Here is an 18891-nt window from a genome sequence, read left to right on the forward strand (position 1 = left end):
ATTCAACTCTCGAGTGCACCGTTAAGTATTCACAATGTAAATGAATATTTACAGATGCAATGAAATAGTCAATAACGCTTCTGATATATAAGTAAAGTTCCCCCCCCTATCTCCCACGCATCTACCATTACATATGTACAAATTATGAGTAAAACAGAGGTCAAGTAATTTTCTCCCTAAGGTATTTACAGCTAAATCACATGAGCTTCTCGTATCGAGAGGTACACTTTCCTCCTCGGGAAACGCTGCTCTGTCGATCCCCGGCTGGTCAGCTGTCTCAGGGGGGGTGTTTCTAAGCCCGACCCGTGCGTTAAGGTCTCCACACATTACAGTCTCAAAGCTGCCGTCTGCGTTGTGTGTGAGCCACTGTTCTACCTCGTCTAAGGCTGTTAGGTGATCTGTGGTGAGGTAGAAGGGAGAGTAGAGGGAGGGGGTATATACATTCCTAGCAGTACAAGGTCCTTACTCATTCTTGTCAAAGATTTATCTAGTCTGATGCCAATGACATTTGGTATACCTAGGTTCAAGTGTAGGCAGACAAGCGTATATTCAAGAACCAGTGCTGATTCCTAAATGTGCAACTGCCAGTATGACTTTACTACACCAAACCAAGTGATTGACCATGCTTGCATGTCACATCTGCTGGCAGTCATAATCGTTGCCTTCTTTAGGGATGGTTAGATCGAAGATTTGTTATTCCTGAAAGGTTCATCAGTTCTTGTTGTCAACTGACAACCCTGACACCATTCTAGAAAGTATGAAACCTTTGTTACCAAAAGCACTAAAAAGCCTAAGTGACCTACCTACGGGCTCTTTTTACACCTTATGTGGATCAGCATAGTGATCACCTGACATGCTGTTCAGCGGATGTTGAGAGAACTTACTTTCTGTAACATCAGCTCTAACAATCTGACATTGTTTTCCGCAAAAAGAGGCCTCTTGGTGTAAGCTGTAAAAAAACAGTCATGTACTCAGTGTGTGCAAACACTTTTGGTATGACAGATCCTTAGGCAACTGATATAGCACAACCAAAGCCTGATGTCATTTGAACTGTTTGGTCTGTTCCTCTGATATGTCTACACTATGCTACTTTCAGATCCTGACGACTTCCTGGATGATGTTGGCAGAGAACTTGAAGACTCTCCAAGGAAACAGACTAAGGTACAGACTCTCATCCTGCTTATACTACTTCCAACGAGCCTTGCCTCATTCATGGCCATATATACCGAGCCAAATACACCTAGCCTCATTACCCTAAAATAAATTTGTCAAATTCTGATAGGATAATAGCCAAAGCATATGAAACCATGTAGACAGATTTACCAGCGTGTATGAACTGTACACCCTGTCAAATCTGTTGCATGACACGCTGCACGGATTGTATGAATGACCTTGACCTTTGATGGAATGTGGCTGCCAAACGGCTGATCACGTCGAAATTTTGTAAACAAGTACGAGTATGAACATAGTAGTAAAATTGCTGCCATGATTTCTTATTTGTTTGTGTCAAAAAATGTTTCCAAAAAATAAAATGTTTCTGTATTTCACTTTTCATTTAACAAAATCTCAAATTTGGTCATTTTTATCAGAAACAAAGCCATTCTGAGTGATCTCCCTTCGTGACTGTTGTCTGAATGTGCTTAAAGATAAGCATATATAAAAGATCTTAAGGGTAATAATTCTTTTTCACAGAGATCCTCCTTGGGGTAATTATAAGCATTAAAATGTTCTTTTAATTCTTGGGACAGTTGTAACCATATTTTGAATGAAAAATGTGTGTGTACAAAAAAAACCCCAAAACAAAACGTTTTTGTCTTGTGAGACCACCCCTACCAGGCCACCTGGACCCATAACAGCCAAGAACAGGTAACTCCAAAGCTATTGCCTCAAACCAAACACTTCCTTATCTGTCGCTCGTCAGTACAGACGTGTTCAGATTGTGTTCTACAAGTTTCACTGAAGTTCATTCTTGATTCAAGATGAGTAGCGCTGAGACTCAAACTGTGTGTATGGTTTCATTATTAGAGGCATGGGCGCTCTAGAAGGGGCGCTTTTACAGAGCTATTTGTCTAGACATGTTGTAACTATTTCTTGTCCCCACCTGCTTGCCATGTGGTCTGTCAAGATGGCGGACGGTAATTTTTCGCCAAATTGTTTACCATGTGCTATGGTAAGTCTTTTTGCGGTGGGTCTTTATGATTAAGCGTATTATGCAGCTGGTAGTTGTTAGCACATATTGTTATTATATTTCTTCAACCTTTTACGTGTTAGGTTGTGGTTGTTGGCACTTTACTTTCACTAGTTTACATACGTATTATTAGTTAGTTAGCTTGTCGCTCATGCGTGTTTGTTTCATGTTATGTTACATTACGCACATTAGTAGGTTGTGTTTGTTTGTTTTGCAGTTTAAAACCTGCTCTACATGCAAATTTATGATCCCTAGTAGGGATCTTTGTGATGCCTCCACAGATGCGGAAATCCAGACATGTGGATTTTCTGTGGAAGTGGAAGTGGCGGTGGCTGAGCGGACTAGGCGGCTGACTTTGTGTGCTGGCGATTAGGTGCCTGACTCTGAGGGTGCGGGTTCGAATCCCGGATGGGACTCATCCGAAAAAAGTACTAGAATTTGTACTTTACTAAGAAAGTGAAATCCCAAATATGACATATGTTGCATGACAGGTTTTATTCCACGTACTTCCTTGTGACCAAGAAGGGCGGAGGATTCAGACCTATCCTGAATCTCAGAGGGCTGAACAAGCTCATAGAGGTTCCGTCCTTCAGGGTGGAGTCACTGTGCTCAGTGATCTCCTCCGTAGAGACAGGGGACGGGCTCATGTCAATCAATCTCAAGGACACTTACCTCCATGTTCCGATACAGTCCGAGTTCAAGAAATACCCTTGGTTTTCTTTCGACGGGAGGTGGTTATCAGTTTCGGGCTCTGCCCTTTGGCATCTCTACAGTGCTGAGGGTATTCACCAAACTGATGTTGATCCCAGCTCAGCTAGACAGGTCACAGGACAGATGTTGTCATCCGTACGTGGACGATTGGCTCTTGAGGGCCCTAGGGCTCCTGTTATCACACGATGCCACACAGCAAGTGATGGACATCCTGTTGAAGCCCGGCTGGATCATCAATCTCAAGAAATCAGACCTGACCCCTGAGCAGGATCTGGTGTTCTTGGGAGCATGGTTCAACCATTCAATACTGTGCAGGGGATTGTTTCCCTGGCCCCAGACCGCTTTGTCAAAGTCCAGAGGACTGTTTCTCAGTTCCTGGAGTCCCCCAGGGCCACAGCGAGAACTTGGCTTCATCTGTTGCGCAATATGGCTGCTACAGCAGACATGGTCTGGCATGCGAGGTTGAGGATGCGACCCATTCAACAGGCACTAGCCCAGTTGTGGCCCAACTCCGAGAGCTACGAGAAGGTACTCGAGACTCCCGATTGTTTGATTCGTCACCTGCGGTGGTGGATGGAAGTCGGGAATGTGTCCAAGGGGATCCCCTCCACATCATTGTGTTGGAATTGAGAGCAGTCCACCAAGTGTTCGAGAGCTTTGTGCAGTCAATACAGGGTCAGGTGGTCCATCTGGAGATGGACAACCAGACCACCATGACGTATATCCTGAAGCAAGGCAGCACAGTGTCTCCGTCATTCCTTCAGGAGGCTTGGCAGTTTCTGCTGTGGTGCGACCAGTTCGACATTCTTATGTTACCTGTCTATCTCACGGGCATAGACAACGTACGCACAGACGCGCTCTCATGACGTATACTAGCCCCACACTAATGGATGTTACATCGGGGAATATTTGGGATTATGTCCCAGTTGTTCGGGTTGTTCCAAGTATATCTGTTTGCCCCTGGGCGATTCCTGTGTTTTGCTCCTGGATACCAGATCCGAGGGTGATAGCTCAATTGGACAGACAGTTATGTGGGCGTTCCCACCAGTTCCTCTGATCCCTTGAGTCCTCGCGCAGCTGGCTGCACAACCAGCTCGACTTCTTATGCTCTTGGCACCCCTTTGGTCGGCCCAAAGCTGGTTTCCAGTAATCATCAGGTTTCTGGCTCAGCCTCCTGTACTGTTATGCTTTTGACTGGAAATTCTATCCCAGAACGGAGCACCACACCCGAATCCCAGGATTCCGTGGGTGGCCTGGCCGCTATCCGGAATTGCCTCCAACCGATTGGAATTCCTGCACCAGTTGCAGACACAATTCTGGCTTCGCAAAGTTATGCGTGCTGGTGTGTCAACAGGGGGATTCTCGATCCATTTTCTGCAGATTTAGTATCTGTTTTGGAGTTCTTAGGTTGGAAGCCGGTCTAGCCGCTTCAACAGTTAGGGTATACTCCACGGAAATTTCTGCATTCCATATACCTGTTGACGGTGCATTGTTGGGGCAGCACCCTCTAGTTCAGCGCTTTCTAGCAGGCTTGGACAGGATCCATCCTGCTATCTGGCGGATTAGTCCCCTGTGGGACTTGCCAATTGTTCTTGATTGGTTGTGTGGTCCTCTATTTCTCAGCCTGTCGGCTCTTTCCCTCCAGCTGTTGACATGGAAGACTGCTTCTGGCAGACAGGTAGGCAACATACATGCTATGTCCGCTAACCGGGGGTTGACTGTGTTCCACAAAGATAGAGTGAGCATCAGATTGCCAGATACTTACCGTCCTAAGAGAGATAGCACCTTTCATGTAACGGAGCCTATTGAGCTCCCCCAGTTTCATGCAGTCTTCACCGCCTGGTACCTCTCTTCGACAGCTCACTTCTTACATATCCGTAAGACCCTTAAGGCTTATATCAAACGAACAAAAGACATTTGGAAGAATGATCAGTTGTTCTGCTGCTATGGTGGTAAGGCTGGCCTTCCAAGCAGACCATCTCTAGGTGGCTTGTCTCTGCCATTTGTATGGGATACACCTCGAAGGGTCGTACACACCCTAAAGGTTTGAAGGCTCATTCGGTTAGGGCAGTGGTGACATCTAAGGGATATGCGTCTGCCTTGCCCATTGAGGAGATCTGCTCCGTGGCTATTTGGAGCCGACCGAGCACGTTCATCCGTCATTACCAGTTGGACAGACTATAATTGGCACCCAGTGTCAATATCTTAAGATATTATTGGGTTATTTAGACCATCTTATGTCCTGGCCCTGGTCCGCACCCCGCCGTGAGGCAAATATGGTCACATGACCAGGTAAGTGTGATTCCTTGGTACTTACTGTCTGTAGTAAAGGATATCATCTTGTGTCAGGTTTATAGGCAGACAGAATGCCTCTCCCTAAGATCAGTCTTTAGGCATCTTTCTTATGCTTATAAGTACCCCAAGGAGGATCTCTATGAAAAAGAATTGAACAAACCTGTAGAGGTTGCAGATTCTTGGAATAGAGTCCTCTTTGGGGTACGACCACCCGCCTCCCCACATTCTTTCTGTATTTGTTGCAGAACGGAAGTGTTTGGTTTGAGGCTATAGCTTTGGAGTTACTTGCTCTTGGCTGTCATGGGTCCAGGGGGCCCGGTAGGGGTGGTCTCACAAGACAAAAACGTTGTTCTTTGTTTTGTACATATTTTTTATTCAAAATATGGTTACAACTGTTGCAAGAATTAAAAGAACATTTTAATGCTTATAAGTACCCCAAGGATGACTCTGTTCAAAGAATGTGCAACCTCTACAGGTTTGTTCGAATTCATCACACAAGGATTTGAAACAATGTACGGGACTGTAAGACACTTGTAAACTCTGTATCTCCCCAATTTGCAAGGATCTTACAGTCCCGTACACCCTTTCAAAATGCTGGCGATTTACTTGCCTGACTGCATTTTTATTAGCCATGGGTTAGTGGGTATTTCGCATACTGCACTTGCCCACAGGACACATCACTCACTCAGCCATCAAAAGCCAACCTCACCATGCTGCCCTGACCCATTTAAGTGTTGATACTCATAAGACACATGTGAAATGTTTCACAAGAAAATCAAAACAAAAGAAGAAAAAAAAATTAACAGTTTATTCCATCCTCTGACACTTGAGGTTTACAAAGATTTTACCAGTTCAACTAGTTCTGTTTTGTTTTGAATAGATATGAACACCCATCCTGTTGATTGTTTTTAGAGATTCCATTCCATTGCTTACAGAACAAGGACAGCGGTCCGGCGGTGGTGAAGGTTCGCGGCAAGCTAAAGATGGCTATGCCCCTAGACAAGCAGCGGACCCTGCCTGACTGGATGATCAAGATGGCTGCCGTGGGTCCCGTGCCAGAGAAGAAGAAGAAGCCCACTGCAAAAATACCAGCTGTTGCCAAGAGGGGAGGTAAGTTGGCCTGAACTCTGAGGAAAACATTTGTTTCATTGTTTAAGGGGCATTTCTGTTTGTTTGTTGTTTAGCACCATACATGACTATATTCCAGCTATGTCATTGCAGCTAGTGTATCTGATTCTGGACAAGCAAGTGTTTGTGATTCTTCAAAGGCATTTAGAAGTTGGCGTAGTAATACAGGACAAATTTTTATGGATAGCAACTTCTTGAGTTTATTTTCACGACATTTCGGGGCTTATCCTAGAGAGTTAATAGTTAAACCTTACTGTTCAGTTCAACAAGAAAATCTTCTGGAATAATGGAAAAATTATCAGGGCAAGTATTTTTATAGGACCCACTGTACCTAGTACATTGGCAATTTTATAGTTATGTCCAACCCTGGTTGCATTTAATGAACCTGACCATCTAATCCTTTTCTTGCAAGAAGGATTGACTGCCGGGGAATTCAACAAAGATGTTCTGTCAGGATTTTTTGGAGGGGGAGTGGATGGATTCTTTTGTGGGCTGGATGGGTGTGCGTGAGCATCTGGATCCACCCCTGCTTACTGCTTAACATTATAATGACAAGTATTAGATGAGCCAGCACAGTGAGCATGTTTGTGACGAGCAGGCAGGGCAAGTAATCTGAACGAATACACTTGGTTGCTATGGGTAAACTGGCAATTAAGTACGTGCAATACATGCTGAACGTGGCATGAAATCAATACTGCTACTGTTTAACACGTGTCTTGTAGAGCAATTTAGTTCAGCAAAACACCATCACGACATGATTCACATGAGGAAAATGAACCATACAATATTTAAATGACGACCTATTTCCCTCTTGTTTCAAATGGAATGTTCTGGAGGGCAAATTGGGGTCATTTGTCAGGTCCTGACTCATCTAATACCTGCTTGTCAGGCAGTAAGCTTATTCAGATTTATGCTAATGTTAGATGCTGCATGACATAAGAACCAAAGTCCTGAACCACAAAGCATTCATAAATGTTACGACTTGTTGTAACTCTATCACATTTAATAACCTTTCAAATGCCATAGCGCTACAGGCATTTTGTAGACCCATGTTTATAACTGTACTTTGTTGACATTGTGTTAATGTGTACCAGTTTCCATGGTTACAGTTACCGGCGTTTGTTGATACTGCTGACATAAACATCATTTACTTGCTTCACCCAAATCAGTATATATTACTAATTTTTTCTGGTGATACACATGTGGTTTGAACATTAGATATGATTGATAATCACAGTATGAGAGGAATGTGGATTGTTTAACAGTTATGAACCATGACTTCATGTTTATGCTTTCATTAGCTGAGAGGCCCACATCCACCTCCCCACGTAAACGAGCAACCCCGAAACGAACGTATGACGATGACTATGACGAAGAGGAGGAAGAGGAACCTGTACAGAGGAAGCAGAAAAGAAAGAGGAAGACATATTCGTCAGAGGAAGAGGAAGAAGAAAGAAAACCACGACGACGTGCACGACCGACACGGAGGGCCGCTGCATATGATGATGACGACGACGATGATGATGAAGATTTTTCGCCACGAAAACGACCCCAACGGGCAGCACGAGAATCAAGAGGCAGCTATGGTGAGATACTGGTTTGAGAATCTTCTGCCATGAGAGCAGATGAGTGAGTGAGTGAGTGAGTGAGTGAGTGAGTCTCGTTTACAGATATGACATCCATAAATTTCCCCAATATGGGTTTCTATATATTGAAGTCCATGGTTTTAAGTAAATGTACATAGTTATAACTTCATTGGTTAGAATAATGTGAAAAATAACTCCACATACTGTGAAGTAAGCGTTTTTACATGCCAGGGGATATAGTCGACGCCTCGTCTGTCCATCTGTAATCATTTTGTTTCCGCAGTATAACTCAGAAATAGTTGAATATTTTTAGACCAAACTTGATAGATGTAATGATCTCAACCTATAGTTGTGCCTTTTGCTGTTTACAGAGTTTTGGCATATTTGTTTCTTTTGTTTTTCCATGGAACATTTTGGTGTTAGTCGAATGGTGGGGCAGGCTTCGTTTCTGGAGCATAACTCAAAAAATGTTCAATATTTTTCTGCAAAACATGGTAGATATGTGTGGCAGACCCCAAAGTGGTGCCTTTTGTTATTTACAGGTTTTTGTGATATATTATTTTCTCGGTTTCCATGGAAATGTTTCAGACTTATTCTCAAAATGAAGGGATGTGCGTCATTTCTGGATGAAAACTCAAAAACCGTTCAATATTTTTCTGCAAAACTTCATAGATATACCAATCAGAAGCTGCAATGGTGCCTTTTGCTAGTTACAGGTTTTTGTGATTTCTTAGTTTCTCAGTTTCCATGGAAGCGTTTTGTACAAAAGTGAGAGATGTGTTTCATTTCCGGAGCAGAACTCAAAAACTTCTTAATATCTGTCAGTTTTACTTCGTAGTTATGTGTGGCAGACCACAAAGTGGTGCCTTTTGCTATACACAGAGAAAAAAGTTAAGCACCCCTCTAATTAAATAGTTATGACCATGCATTGAATAGCCCAAATAAATATGACATTTGTTGACACCAATCAGCATTAGGTTTGCAATATATGGTCAGTGTTTAAGTGAAACCAGAGCGCCAGAACAAAACAAACAATGCACGTGCAACAAACTACCCATGCTTTTTCCGAAATGCAGTATGTTCGTGCAGGCGAAATTCACTATTTAATGGGCTTTTTCCAGACGGTTTGTCATTACCATAAACAATGGCACGTAGGAGGTTGTCTGAAGGCCAAAGATGGCAGATTATTGGTCTTCATGCTGCAGGAATGTCCTTTAAGGCGATTGGAAGACAAACAGGGTACCATTACACTGTGATCAGCAGACTCATTAGAAAGCATGCCCAGACTAATCAAGTTGAGGATCGTCAATGTTCGGGACGTCCCCCTGTGAGGTCACATCGTGAAAACAGAGCACTGATACGGCTGGCGAGACGTTTGCCCTTTTGCGACCAGTACAGTCCTTAAACGTCTTTGGCTTCCAAATCGCCAATTGAGCTCTAAGACTGTTAAGAACTGTTTGAGGGCTGCTGGATTGGCTTCGAGGAAGGTAATTAGACGTCCTCTGTTGACCAATGACCACAAACGATGGCGACTGATGTGGTGTCGAGCGAGGGAGAACTGGAACTTGAGGTCTTGGAGAAGGATCCATTGGTCTGATGAAAGTCGTTTCATGCTGCATCCCAAAGACGGTCGAATGCGGGTCTGGAGGCGTGGAAATACAGCCTATGCTCCTAGGGACATCCTACCAAATGTTCCTTTTAGGGGAGGCTCTGTGATGGTTTGGGGATGCTTTTCACATGATTGCAAGTTGGACCTGCTGACTATACGGGGCAATTTGACAGGTGCGCGATACATCCAGGAAGTGCTGCAGCCACATGTCGTTCCTCATTTTGACAATCATACTCTTGCTTCCTGACCTGTATTTATGGACGACAACGCCAGACCCCATCGTTCCATCGCAGTGAACCTTTTTATCCAACAGAATGCTGTGGATAGGTGTGACTGGCCCACCAAGAGTCCTGATCTCAACCCTATAGAGCACATCTTGGATATCATTGGTCGTTGTGTGCAAGCAAGAGAACCTCCGCCACAGAACTTGAATGAATTGGAGGCAGCACTGCATGGGAATGGCAGAGAATACCCATGATTCAATTTCAGAATCTTGTTAGGGGTATGCGACGAAGGGTTGGCGCTGTGATCCAGGCAATTGGAGGAAGTACCCGTTACTGACTGTAAATTGTTTTGGACACATTTTGTGAGCTCATGGACAAATGCCATCAGCACATGTTCACCCCATAGCTTTACCAGCTCAATAGTGTCACAGTATTTCATATGTATGCAAAATTACCCCCTTTAATGGTCAGCTTGTAACACAATAAATGGAACTGTAAATCAGACACTTGTGGTGTTCTTGTGTTCCCAAGAATGTGTTCTTTGATAACCTATCTTAATTACTCATGTTTATTTCACCACGGTCTGTAAATTTGTGTGTGTTCAACTCAATGACCAAAAACACCGTGGGGGGTGGTTGGTGGTGGGGGCTTGGGGTGGGGGTGCTTAACTTTTTTCTCTGTGTATATTTACAGGTTTTTATGATGTATTATTATTATTCCATGAATATGTTGCTGACTTCGTTTCTGGAGTACTACTCGAAAACCATTCCATATCTTTCAAAAGACCTTGGCAGATATACGAGACAGGTCTTGAAATGGTGACCTTTTTCTGATTACAGATATATGGCATTTATATTTTTCATGAATTCCATGGAAACAATTCAGACTTGGTCTAAAAACACAATAAGTAATGATGATTTGTCGGATGATTTGTCCTTCCAAATATGTGGGGGCCGGGGGGATGTGTCATCTTCTGATGACTCTTGTTTTTCAACACAGCAATACAATGCATATATGTGTCGTGGTGTCATGGTATTCCAGTTGAGCAGATTGATGCTCATGCTGTTTATCACTGGATTGTCTTGTCCAGAGTTGCTTTTTTTACAGACCTCCGATGTATAGGTAGAATATTGTGGAGTACAATAATACAATGCATACAGTGCCTATTCTGTTATCATTGTCCCCAAAAATTTAAAATGTTTTTTTACGAAAGCCGGAATTGTTGTTATGTCTCCGAAAACAGGTGAAACTAGAATATAATAAGTGTAGTGCATCGCACAGATGCTGTCAATTCTTGGGGGTGGGGGTGGGGGTGGGGGTGGGGGTGGGGTGGGGATGGGGTGTGTGTAGTAGGGTAGCCGAGGGGTTAAAGTGATTGTTCATCATGCTGAGGACCCAGGTTTGATTTCCTACATGGGTACAACATGTGGAGCCCATTTCTTGTGTCCCACTTCTGTGATATTGCTGGAATAGGTTTTTAGTAGATATGGTTTAGTTTTGTTTCCATGTGTGGAAATTGATTTTATTCAATGTGATGCCTCAGAATTCATGCAGTTTATATATTCTGGAGTGATTAAATAACACTCACCTTTCTTAGCATGGCACTGAAATGTCATCATATCCCAGCTAAGTAGATTAATGCTAATGCTGTTGATCCGTGGATCGTCTGGTCCAGACACCATATAATTGGAATGTTGCTGAGTGTAGTATTAATCAACAAACAAATAAACATTACAGGATTATGACTGCTTGTGACTTTTCTATGCATGATGGGAAATGTGTTGATATAGACATCTGTTTCCAGTTGATGACTTTATCCCAGATGATGACAGTGATGCATCCCTACCAGATCATCTAAAGCGGGTGAAGGATGATGACAGTGACTTTGAGATTGATGATGGCGGTGGTGGCGACTCCGGCAGTGACTGGGAGAGTAAGACCAAGGGAAAGAGAGGAAAGGTAGATAACTACACCGGAGATGACAGCCTCGAGTTGTTGTACAGAAGTGAACTATCTTTCACCAGTGTGTTTACATGTGTATACTACTAGAAATGTGACTTGATTGACATATGTCATCGTATCCCAGTTGTGTAGATCGATGCTCATGTTGTTGATAACTGGATTGTCTGGTATGGCCTTGATTATTTAGAGAGTAGCTGGAATATTGCTGAGAGAAGCATAACAAATCAATGAACCACTAAAAATGTTGAAGATTTCGGGCTGTTGAAGATACATGTCAGTAAACAGGATAAATATTTCAAATCCTAGCCCCAGAGCACTTAACCCCAGGTAGAACTTGCTAAAGGTGCTAAAGAATATTGTAAATATGAAAATGTTATGCCTGTTAGCTGAATGACGAAAACTACCAGTGCACACCACTTTTCTGTTGAATGTACCTTAAACTTTGAAACAATACAGTGTTACCAGGGTTAGTGCTTCGTAGAAAGGAGCTTTTGACCCATTGCCATCAACCTCTAATTTGGTACCATTGCTTTGTTTGTGTTCATTGACTCATCCTTCTGAATTTACTGTATACGTTTGGAAATAAGGTGGGTAAGGTATCTTCCCAAATACAGCTGTGGTAATGAATGGGTTCACTAATTGAGAATTAAGTGCAGTCATTGCTGCTCATCAGGCAGTGTTGATTTTATAGAAGGCTTTCTGAAAGGCTATCTCTCAGAAACCTGCTTGGTGTTGTGAGTAGTTGTGAAGAGATTTATGATGATTCTTGGTCCTTCACATTCCATAGGTGGTCATTGTACACTGTAGCACTGATGGTATTCCTAAGGTTAAAGGGGCACTGATGGTATTCCTAAGGTTAAAGGGGCACTGATGGTATTCCTAAGGTTAAAGGGGCACTGATGGTATTCCTAAGAGTAAAGGGGCTCTGATGGTATTCCTAAGGTTAAATGTTATTATTTAAAGGCACTCTATCAAGCCACACTTCTTGAAAAATCAGTACTGCATTTCTCTCATTAATACTAACAAACCCCAGAGAAGCTACCATATATACATTATGTATGGAACAATCGTTTACATTCCATGTATGGCAAGTATATCTCTTTGGAAGCTGTTTACCTTGAAGGTTCACTTATTGATTTCAGGCAAGTTGTAGGTCATAATATGTCTTTTATTGCATCAATAGGAAGCTGTTGTGAGTATATATATTATAGACCAAAATATATCATAGAAAAAGCCTGACATTGAACCTATAACACATTTCAATTAATCCCACAGTCAAAAGGTAAAGCTCTTGCCCAAACGAGAAGGGGGCCAGGCAGACGTGGTCGACCTCGCAAGGTCAGGGATGATGATGATGACGATGATGAAGAGGACGATGATGATGAGGCATATGTGCCCCGGCCCTCTAAACGGAGGGGTGGCGCAGCAAAGCGGAAGAAGGTGGAGAGTGAGGAAGAAGAGGATGAAGAAGTAAAAACTCCTGCGAAGAAGAGGGGAGCAGTCACGAAGAAGAGGCCCGGATGTCAATATGGGAAGAAGTGCTACAGGTCAGTCAGCTGATAAGAGGGGCGGTGTATTAGCTTAGTGGTTAAAGCATTTGCTTGCCATGCCTAAACCCCGAGTTTGATTCCCCACGACTCTCCTGTTTTCCCACATTGGTTACTTGGATTTAGTGAACCTCTGCTCTAATACGACCCTTTCAGGATTCATGATTGGTTGCAATCAGATTTAGTTTTGCAGTCAGTGATGTTTTTTGAAAAGTGACCATTCGTAAGCCCTCAGTAATATTGATATGCTTCGGGAAAACTAGAACTTCTTCTTCCCCAACGCGATGCTTCATCTAGACAAAACGTAGTCGTGTAATGGTTTGATCAATGGCCCTCGTTGACAATGGACAAGCTTGACATTAGATTCTTGTGCGTCACATCAACACATTTCCCAGGCAGATGAGGGATATTTGTTGCCCCGTATTTGCTTGTATTAGTCAAGTTGGATCTTACTTGATGTAACACATGTTCTGATTGGATAGGAAGAAGGGAGATAATCTGTGTTGCGAGTTTTTGCCACTAGGGGATTTTATGAGAACCATATGGCTGAGAAATGTAGCCATATTAGAACATAGGTTCATAGGAAGATATGACATGTAACCACTGTGGGAAGAGAACTACTGTCAGGCTGCTTTGAATATGTTTAGGGTGTGTTGAGATTACTGTGAACATATGTTGAGTACTGTGTCCAGTGTACAAGTCGGATTTCAGAATTGGCTCAACAACTATGTAGTCATTATCTTTGTTTGTAGAAAAAATCCTGCCCACTTTAAAGATGTTTCCCACCCTGGAGACTCCTCTTACAATGAAGCATCTGACGAAGAAGACGATGAGGAAGTTGACGGTGACAATGATAAACCAGACTGTCAATATGGCACAGACTGCTACAGGTGTGTATGATGGCTGTTCAGTCTGTGATGTCACAGTGTATCCCAGGTTTACCTTTGCACCTCTGTGGTGGTGGGGTAGCCAAGTGGTTAAAGCATTCGTTCATCACGCTGAAGACTCCGGTTTGATTCCCCACACAGACACAAAGTGAAGCTCCTTTCTAGAGTCGTGATATTGCTGGAGGGTTGATAAAAACAGCCTATAACTAAATTCACTCACTACCTGTGTCGGTTTTGTAGGGGTACACCTGTGAAGGTCTGCGGTAGAATAGGCCTTCAGCGACCCATGCTTGCCATAAAAGGTGACTGTGCTTGTCGTAAGAGGCGACTAAAGGGATCAGGTGATCAGGCTCGTTGACTTGACACATGTTATCAGTTCCCAGTTGCAGAACAATGCTCATGTTGTTGACCACTGGATTGTCTGGTTCAGACTCGAATATTTACAGACCGCCACTAATAACTGGAATATTGCTGAGTGTGGCATAAAACTAAACTCACTCATTTGTTGGGGTGCTGGCTTCTGGAGCTGGGGTTCAGGGGCGTCATGGTGAAATAATGGTTGGTTGGTTGGGTGTTTAATATCGCACTCAGGAATATTCCTGTTGTATGGCAGAGCTCTTTAAGTCTGGACTAAACAGTGATCAACAGCATGAGCATCAATCTACACAACTGGGATATAGTAACATGTGTCAACCAAGTCAGCGAGCTTGACCCTCCATTCCCGGTAGTCACCTCTTGCATGGGTTACCGAAGATCAATTCTAACCCGGATCTTCACAGATTTTCCCACTGAAGTGTGAAATATTTAGCTTGAATTTGAAAGTAAACATCTTGTACGTATTTCATGTAATTGGTATGGAATGAAGATTGGCTGTTGCCTTGGTGCTTTTCCTGGTGTGGGGAATAAAAGGTTATGTGTTGAGCTTCTGTGTATAAGGAGCTATGGCACCTGCCTCAAGAAAGATGTAATTATTCGTACATATTAGCAGTCATTGGTTGTGAAACTAAACATGTATTCTAGTTGTAAGATCTCACCAGTATTCACTGTAGGTGTAGGGCACTAGTTGTAAGGAGGTAATATCCTATTGATGTATCAGGAAATGTTTAATGCAGGTATGAATTTTGATAATAATTTACTGATGCAGATACTTTATATTTGTGAGCATTGTCATTATTAAGATGGACAATTAAAATCAGAAAAATCAAGTCAATTTAAACATTGAATATAGCCACACACACACACACACACACACACACACACACACACACACACACACACACACACACACACACACACACACACACACACACACACACACACACACACACACACACACACACACACACACACACACACACACACACACACACACACACACACACACACACACACACACACACACACACACACACACACACACACACACACACACACACACACACACACACACACACACACACACACACACACACACACACACACACACACACACACACACACACACACACACACACACACACACACACACACACACACACACACACACACACACACACACACACACACACACACACACACACACACACACAGAGAGAGAGAGAGAGAGAGAGAGAGAGAGAGAGAGAGATATTGGTAATTAATTGCTGTATAGTGACTGTTTGAAGTTATTAAATTAATAGTAGATTTTCAACCCAATGAAAACACCTGTTGCATGTTGCTTGGGCAGTGGCTGCTTGATCAGGGTGTAATCTCCCTTTGCATTGTCATTTGCATGCTGACATTCATTTGTGATGGGATGCTCCAGTGATACTGGTACATTGTATGTGCTTCCAGTAATGTTTAACAGATGACATTCCACACGGAATCATGATCGTACAACTCAAGTTTATCAAGAGTGAAGAAACCTATAATGCAACTCTCTTGCAGGAAAAATCCTGAGCATATAAAGAAATATTCTCATAAAAAGAAACCAGATGAACGCCCCAAGAGAAAACCAGCCAAAAAGGATGGTAGGTGTACAATAGGTAGATCTCCAGCTGCAGATGCAGGCGTGATTCTTACAGCTATCTGTGGCACAAAACAACATTCTCTTGCACAAATCAACCTGCTAAACATTTATATATACATGTTTGGAATATCGGTTTAAAATTACCTCATTTCTACATCATAGTATTGGTGAAATGAACATGTTCTTTTTTCATAAGGGTCAAAGTTAATAGTGATTTTGTTTTGTTTTTTTTATTTGTGATGGATAAGCATTCTTGTTATAGTTGTATTGTTAGAGGGAAATGATAATTTACTGCAAACATGTTTAACGAATTGTATAATCTTCCCACAGAGTGACTTATACAGTTAACACTACTTTCTAGAAAACTACTTCACATGTGTTAAATATTGATTATCTGCCCTGTTTTGTTGTCCAGTTGCTTGCTTATTTGTATCAATAACCATCACCAATAGCTGTCTTCACTATGTAGTATTATGGGTGAAATGGTACACTTTGTCCATGGTATGGTATGTATTGAGGTACAAGACTTTCAGTGATTCTGTTTTGGTTCCGTATATGAAGTATGATCATAATGCAGAAAAGCATAGATTTTGAGAAAGTTATTCAATTTCTAGACATTTTAGAAAGAGTAAATAAAATGATGGCATAAAAACCAAAACTAGCAATTTTTGGATTGCATTACTGTAAACTTAACAGAAGGCAAAAGACAGCGGTATGCCGTTTCACCCCCATGTAATGTGTGAATGTCGCTCCATGACATCCCAATCCATGTGCTTCAGTGTGTGTGGTGCTGTCTGTATCATATATCTTTGGTGTGGGCCAGTCGTCTCAGATTAACTTTGCATAGCTGCACCCCTTGGACTTGCTAGGAAACTACTGGCAAACAAGGACAAGTTGAACCAACGCAGAGAATGTGCTTACAAGAAGTAGGCAGTGCATGGCAATGAACAAACCCATTTTATTTTTGAGAGGTAGAGCAGATGTAGGCTAGTGCACATGCAGTGGAAGACAATGGAATTGATTCAGTGCGTAGCTGCACACACGCCTTGCTCGTTAGACTCTCATTCTTCACTCAACACACTACCCTTGATCGCAGACAACCTAGGGCAGCTGTCTCACAATTGCAAGTGCGAGTGGGCAGCACTCATACATGCTAATATGGGTCAGTTGTCAGGTCGGGATACTCAACTTATCCTTGTTTGCCAGCAGTATCAGTATCATAGATTCTCATCCCTGATAATGTGAGACAGCTTCATAACTGTGCTAGAATAGTGATGAATATCTACACTCCTATAACCTATAGTCTGAAGTGAGTTAGTTCCAGCTATATGGCGGCTATATGGTGGCAGTCTGTAAATAATAGAGTCTGGACCAGACAATCAAGTGATCAAGAGCATGAGCAGTGATTTGTGCAATTTGAACTGATGATATGTATCAACCAAGTCATCAAGTCTGACCACCCGATCCCATTATCTCTTACAACAAAGCATTGTCGCCTTTTATGGCAAGCATGGGTTGCTGAAGACCCATTCTGCCCTGCATCTGGACCAGCCAGTGCAGTGATCAACATCCTCAAGAGTTATGAGCAGTCAGTGAGCCTGACCACTTATCTCGTTAGTTCCCTCTTACAAGTCATAGATGCGGAAGACCAATTGTGTAATTTCAGTTGGTAGTAGACTACAAGTGCAGCCATTGACGTACATCACATATGCATGTAACTAGAACTAATGCTTATTTTGATGATTAAAATACAAAGCAAGGAAAGACATAATAAGGATTAGGCATATGCAGAACACAGGATGGTGAGGACAAAGGATGGTAAGGATAAAGGATAGTAGGTAAATCAGGTCAGTTAAGGATAACATATGGTCAGGGTGAACTTATCCTGTTCAAAATACTTCCAATATTTTGAGTAAATATAAAGAATTGTTTGAAATTGGAATTTTGACATTATTCGTGATCTAAGGGACTGCTCATAATTTATGACTTTCATACATTTTGTTCTGTTGAAGTATTGGGGTCACCCAATTTTGTACTCATTGACTGGGGCCCTGGGGGGCGTGGGGTGGGGATGGTGGTGCTGTGTGTCAACAATTTTGTACATAACATGCATAGGGTTGGGGGTCACCTATGTTTTAACCTTGTACATCCTTCTCCATCAAAAACACTATCACTGCCCCTAGCCATACATTATGTCCTTAGTGACAATTACTTGGGGGCCAAACATCTGGAAACAAAAGAACAAAATGTCCGGCCTTAACCAAGGCCTTAATAATGGCAAATCCCAAACAAAAGTCTATGTCCCTTTTTGATGTCATTGCAGGTAAAACAAGTGTTCTTGATAAGGAGGATGACGATGACGGAGAACTGAACACATACGACTACAATGACAGTTTTATCGATGATGTTGGGCAGTCTTATGCGAGTGAGTCTTCATACGGAGATCCTGATGAGGAAGATTCTGACTATGACCCAGAGGAAGAGGATGTGAAATCTTTGATGAAGGAAGCCAAAGGCTTTGTTAAGAAGAAGAAAATGCGGCAACCTGTTGGAAAGAAAATAGAAATAAAAGCTGATTGAATATTATTCATGACTGTATACAGTGTTGTGTAACTTGGGCTTTCTTTTTTATACTTGCAGTAGGGATGCCATGATACATCGATACTTTTTGTAACATGATACAATTATCAATACAAAACTGTATTGATATTTAGGTTTAAAAGTTTCAGTTTATGTTTATGCATCA

General features: G+C 42.4%; 1 protein-coding gene across 2 annotated transcripts in view; it reads left to right on the forward strand.

The window, feature by feature from the left end:
* LOC137294800 (aprataxin and PNK-like factor) overlaps positions 1 to 18731 on the forward strand; it is a 30653-nt gene extending 11922 nt beyond the window's left edge. The window contains exons 5-12 of one of the 2 annotated variants that reach the window (XM_067825915.1): positions 1097 to 1161; positions 6130 to 6304; positions 7624 to 7908; positions 11546 to 11700; positions 12979 to 13250; positions 14003 to 14140; positions 16064 to 16146; positions 18469 to 18731. In XM_067825915.1, the coding sequence (XP_067682016.1) occupies positions 1097 to 1161; positions 6130 to 6304; positions 7624 to 7908; positions 11546 to 11700; positions 12979 to 13250; positions 14003 to 14140; positions 16064 to 16146; positions 18469 to 18725 (1430 nt within the window). In that variant the 3' untranslated portion in view covers positions 18726 to 18731. The remainder of the gene's footprint in view (positions 1 to 1096; positions 1162 to 6129; positions 6305 to 7623; positions 7909 to 11545; positions 11701 to 12978; positions 13251 to 14002; positions 14141 to 16063; positions 16147 to 18468) is intronic. The other variant, XM_067825916.1, reaches the window with a different exon arrangement.
* The last annotated feature ends 160 nt before the right edge of the window (positions 18732 to 18891 follow it).

The sequence above is a fragment of the Haliotis asinina genome, chromosome 8 (assembly GCF_037392515.1).
Source record: "Haliotis asinina isolate JCU_RB_2024 chromosome 8, JCU_Hal_asi_v2, whole genome shotgun sequence".
NCBI lineage: Eukaryota > Metazoa > Mollusca > Gastropoda > Lepetellida > Haliotidae > Haliotis > Haliotis asinina.